The 5819-nt window shown below is 41.4% G+C and overlaps 1 protein-coding gene across 1 annotated transcript; it reads right to left on the bottom strand.

The window, feature by feature from the left end:
- Positions 1-299: 299 nt before the first annotated feature.
- Positions 300-4646, bottom strand: LOC117950543 (E-selectin-like). Its single transcript, XM_034881671.1, has 13 exons — positions 4584-4646; positions 4195-4343; positions 4037-4115; positions 3564-3950; positions 3373-3480; positions 3091-3276; positions 2556-2741; positions 2268-2450; positions 1977-2162; positions 1562-1750; positions 1270-1458; positions 635-751; positions 300-543 (listed from the first exon to the last, which is right to left on the bottom strand). The coding sequence occupies exons 2-13, from the start codon at positions 4195-4197 to the stop codon at positions 470-472; spliced, it is 1887 nt and encodes a 628-aa protein (XP_034737562.1). The 5' UTR covers positions 4198-4343; positions 4584-4646; the 3' UTR covers positions 300-469.
- Between the last annotated feature and the right edge of the window lie 1173 nt (positions 4647-5819).

Genomic DNA, 5819 nt, shown 5'->3' with positions numbered 1-5819 from the left:
GCTTAAACTTTTGCTTTCTCTTGTTGTCCGAACACTGAACACTTTTTGAAAGACTTCAGTCTTCCAGAGTTCGGGCCAAAGACTAGTCAAAAAGCCGCTGTTCTCCAGCAGCCATCTTTGTTCAAGTAGCAGGGAATACATGTGGAACTATCGCAACTCTGCTATCATTGTGTCAAGGCCTCCCACCGACTCTATCCCCGACTCAGCTCATAAAAGAAAAAAGGACTGGTTTAAGAATTGTTGATAGTTTATTGACAATCAAGCAACATACAAGCAGAACAAAGAGCAAAACCAGCACAAACTTTGCTTTATGACTTAAAGGATAACTGTTTTATGCAACGTGTGCATAAAAATCAGTTACAGTGAAGCTCTAATCCTACTGTATTTTAACCAGCATCATACAACAACTGCCAAGCTTCATATAATTACAGCATGCATTTCAGTGCAGTATTTAAATTTGCTGCAAAAATCAAGTCTTAAAATCAAATGCTGCAGTCTCTTTGTCTCCCCATGCTGGTGCATGCGGTTCCGTGATCGTATTTCCTGCAGAGATCAGAAACAAGGATAGTGTGAGTGCTACAACATGATGCATGAGTATCTGCACAACAGCAGTACAGTAGTAGAGTGGTCTCACCTTTCTTAAATCTCATTATCACCACCACAGCCAGCGCTATCAGGATAAGGAGCACAACAACGTAAACTGCTCTTAAACCTGTAGACAGCAGAATGGCAGTCCACCCCACTGGCATACCTTCCACAGGAACACAAAGATCAGTCACAAGTTTGTTTTACTACTCACTGCATCCTTCTTAATCATCAGAACAGTCAACATTTAATAATCTGCAAGTTGGACCATCACTTTGGTCCAGACTGCAATGTCTAATCCACCATCAGATGGATTTCTTTAAAGTTTGTGAGGACAGGCCCAGTTTAAGGATTAATCTAGTGATCCCGTGACATCTACCTGATTGGCACAAAATTGGACATTCACAGTTCCCAGATGATTTATCCTTTGGACTTTGTAACCCTCAGAATTCTTTAGTTTTTTGTTTAAAGTGAGATCTTAACTGCTGAAATAATGTTCCATGAAATTTGTTACACTTTGCTCTATTGGGGTGAATTTGAAACTTTGGTGATCACATACTGTCTTTGGTTTATGATCAGATCCCATCAGCCTCAGCTGTAGTTTAAGTTAGACATTACACTGGCATAATATCAGTGTGATAGCATTGCCATATTGAGCAGGTTAGCATGCAGACAAAAATTCACCTGTGCAGGTAGGCAGGCTGGCATTCCAAAACCCAGTGGAGGAGCAAAGCAACACGTCTGTGCCATTCAGGGAGAATCCCTCATCACAGGTGAAAAGACACTGGGAGCCAAAGCTAAAGTTGCCCAGAGGATGTGAGCAGTTCATAGACAGGGATGAAGACAAGGCACGAATGGACTCACACTGTATAGCTGAGATGTAAAAAAAAAAAGAAATTGTAATTACTGACATTGAATCAACTTTACTACCAGAAAAACAAAAAAAAGTATGGTTAAAGTTTTTTTGAACCCTCACGCTGGCAGGTGGGTGGATCTTGACTCCAGTGGCCTGAGTTGTTGCATGTTATAGTCAGTGTTCCTCTCAGCCAGAAGCCCTCGTCACATTCAAAGTCACAGTGGGAGCCATAGCTGAAAGGAGAGTATGGGTGGCTGCAGTCCATCCTCTCATGATGTGGAGCACTGGCCAGTAGGGGGCATGGTTGTGCTGTAGATTTATACAAATGACAACTAGCTTCAGACCAGATAATCCAATTTTCTGAATAAAGTGGCAAAAAAAGTTAATTTCCTTCCAATTCTGTTGATTTAAGACCTTACTAGTTAAAGACACATCTGGTGTGCTGTGATACAAATGAGTGTACGGACATATGTAAACCCACATTCCAAATCACAAATGAATGTAAATATGCAAGGTGCAGTTTGCTTAGGATTACCCTGACAGTTGGGTAATTCTCTGTTCCAAGTGCCTAAAGATGTGCACTCCATGTCAGCCGTCCCATTCAGGAGAAAGCCCTCCTCACATGTTGATGTACACCAAGTACCAAAACTGAACTCTCCATGAGGATCTATGCACACTAAGGAGCCATGAGAGGAAGCGTTCACAGTGGGACATCTCTTAGCTGGAAAGGGAACAAAGAGGGCGAGACCAATGGAGATATGATAAAATTGTATGTGGTAACGTGATAGACAAATTACAGACCCCGATAGATTTTTTTTTTTTTTACCAAGACAATTGGGTATTTCTGTGGTCCACATGCCCAGGGAGGTGCACTCAGTGCTGGCTGTTCCGTTCAGTAGAAAGCCCTCATCACAGGTTGTAGTGCACCGAGAGCCAAAACTGAAGGAACCATTTGGGTCAGAACAGTTAAGGGAGCCATGAGGAGGATTTATTGGTTTACACCTCTTAGCTTGAAGAAAGACAGACAAGGGAAAGACAATTACACATACAAGATTGTAAAACTAATTAATTGACTGATTACTTTAAGCTGACACTAAGTCCTATGTGGTCATACCGTGGCAAACAGGAAGTGTATGACTCCAGTTTCCCTGGGAAGAACATTTCGTCAGGTTTGTGCCAACCAGATCAAATCCTTCTTCACATTGAAAGGAACATATTGAGCCATAGCTGTACACTCCTTGAGGGTCCTGACATTCCATGCTAGCATTGGGTGGAGCCTTTAAACTGTTGCACTGTACCACTGGGGAAGGAGAAACATTTCACACATGCATTACTCTAAACAGAAATCAATGTAGAAAAACACCAGTTAAAACTACTGTGTATGACTCTACTTATGTAAACATAGCATTTGTGGGAAGGGGGAATGAATAACCATGATGACATAATTTACAGTCAATGGAAACCATATCTGACCACCTACATTACACTGTTTTCCCTCTGCAAACATAAGAGTGTGAAGTTAAGTGCCAACATGTTTGCCCTGAATCTGATCTGCTGTGCAGTTTGGACAGGACGAAACTACATACTGTATGTTGACAAAAATGTCTATTGGAGCCCAGCTAAGTATTTGTTAAAGTTAGTTGACATACCTTGACACTGAGGAACAGGGTGGTTCCAACGTCCACTGGCTTGGCAAAGCAGTTGTGGCACACCTACCAACTGAAAGCCAAGTTCACAGTGAAAACTGCAGGAAGAGTTGAAACGATCTGACCCATAGGGATAGGAACAGTTGTGAGATCCCCATTCTGGATCCAGCAATGGTTTGCATGTGATGGCTGAAAAAAAAGGAAAAGAAAAAAATAGTTAAATATTTCTCTTTATTCTCACAGAAGGCATTGTTGGTTTAAATATGACCTAAAAAAATAAAGTACCCTCTTCACAGTGTGACCCCAGGAAACCAGGATGGCAATGGCAGATATAGTTCCCAATTGTCTCCACACAATTGGCATTGGCACTGCAGGAATTCTGTCTACAAGAGTCTACAGAGAGAAAACATCTCACATTCTATAATACTGTATGTCTGCAGGAGTCAAATGTGTCAACTAACAAAATGACGTTTTACCAGTGTAGCAGACGGTTCCCTTTTTCTTGCGACAGTTTTCATTGTTCCACTTGGCTGTGTCTTTCTCCCTCTTTACGTACATCTCCACACAGTCCTGATCCGCTAGGTTATCTGGCTCCTCTGGTGCCCAATTCTGAGCCTTTTTAGGCACCTTCTCAAAGGTTTCTTGCCAGATCCACTTCCCATCCTTTTTGACTATGCCTATCCAGTAATATCTCGGGTTAAACGGCAGCAGATTATTGATGAAGTCACTCTCCTCCTGGTTCCGGATGGGCACCATGTCTGTAAAGTGCTGCATGCACCACTGGCGGGCCTCAGGCCATCCACGGCTGGGAATGGTGCTGTAGTTGTAGGTCCATGCCTGCGCTGCTCCGCCACTGCTCAGATCTAAGATTAATGGGCAATGAGATAGGATTAAACCAGCGAGGCAGAAAAGAAGAGTCTGAAAGAAGTATAAGATTATGCTGACGTACCGTGGACAAATACTACAAATGCAGCTACTTGCACCATGCGATGCAGGCCTCGTCTAGTATCAACCAATTCTTGAAACATCTGAAATAAAAGGTTTATTTTACCTCATAATTGCATGTGAGAAATTACACTATTTACACTGATATTTCACAGTTCTTACCATTTGAGCCTGTTGGTCACTATGCAGGAAATCTACGGCAAAGTGGTATTTATTGTCCTTCAGTGAATGAGTCAATGACAAAATTGTGTCATATCACTTTTGCTGTAACTTCCTCTCATGAAGATCACCGCTCTACCACCCATAACTCTCTGGGAACACATACACTTGCACCACACACATACAGACATACACTTACACTCAATTCATTCAATTTAAATGAATTTAATATACGTTTACCAAATACACCCAAGAAATACACTGCTACTGTTAAGTGATTTCACATATGCATGTTCTTACAACAAACCATCGTACACACACAAACACTACATCCATCTAGTATATCCAAATGAAGCTATAACATATATTAGATTACAAAAAGCTTTGCTTACTGATTGTCCTGGCACACAGCCTACACATGCAGGGACTAGGTTTACTTAATAAAAAAGGCCCTAAACACCCACACAGGTGTTTATAGTTAATGTGGCTGATTGGACTGTGTAGGTGTGTTTAGACTGAGTGATTGACATCTTCCTGAGTCCACCGTTATTGCTGTTGCACCTGTTGGGGCGGGACAAATGACACCTGTGTCATCCTTATTGGTAGAAAAGAATGTGTGACCTAATCATTTCCCATCAAAGCTCTGGCCCACCTTAAACCTAAAAAGAGTCTAATCAGACAGAATAAATTAACACACCTGTGTGGGTGTTCAGAGGCTTTAACAATGTACTTAAGTTAATACAAGTAACTGCATTTGGGTCATTAAATATATATTTTGATAAGACATAAATGAGGTCCCAGTTGTCCTTCATCCTTCTGCCTCAGTGGATGGACTTGTCCCTTCTTCAGGCTGCCTGTGAAGGCCAAATGGATTGAAAATGAAGGGAAACTTACAGGATTATTTACTGAACTAAATAACGGTACATTGTTTCAACACAAAGAAGCACAAACTGTGACATTTGAGTTATCAAATATTGAATGTGCATGAATGGGTGGAGCTGTTATAGACATTTTGACACTGACCTGACTTGGGCAAGTTTCTTTCCTGTGAGAAACGAGTAGACAAACAGATCGCTATTGAGGTATGTTGTAATACCATGCATCTCTAATTCTTTGAACAGTCATGGAAAAACACTGACTTTTTTTATGTTTCATCCAGCAAAAACAGATGCAGCAGAGGGCTGAGAGAGCGCCACACCCGACGACACCCAACAGAGCCTGTTTATAGCCTGAAAAAAAAAAAATTGCAAATCATCCGATACTTAATAAATCACTACTACAACTACTGCTGCCAACACGTTTATTATTAATTATTATTTAGACTCATGTTTGCAGAGTACAATGGTGTTGCTGTATTTATCTTTTTTTTTAAATATATTGTAATCTTTTACATAACTCAAAAGAATTACTTGTACAAATAGGTCTTGGGCCACTCCAGTCCCCGCTGACACCACAGGTAACATCTGGCGGGCCTATTATCAGGAAGCCTGGGTGGCATTTAAATCGACAGGTTGAGTTGATTGTCAGGTTTCCTCCCGAGCAGCTAAAGTATCCGTTATTAGGCTGAGACAGAGAGGGGCATTCCATAGCTGGGGGCACAAACAGCTTGAAGTTTACCAGGAGTGCAC

This window comes from Etheostoma cragini, chromosome 9 (genome assembly GCF_013103735.1).
Source record: "Etheostoma cragini isolate CJK2018 chromosome 9, CSU_Ecrag_1.0, whole genome shotgun sequence".
NCBI classification, from domain to species: domain Eukaryota; kingdom Metazoa; phylum Chordata; class Actinopteri; order Perciformes; family Percidae; genus Etheostoma; species Etheostoma cragini.
The sequence above is the reverse complement of the archived record's forward strand: the minus strand, read 5'-3'. Positions and strand labels throughout refer to the sequence as shown.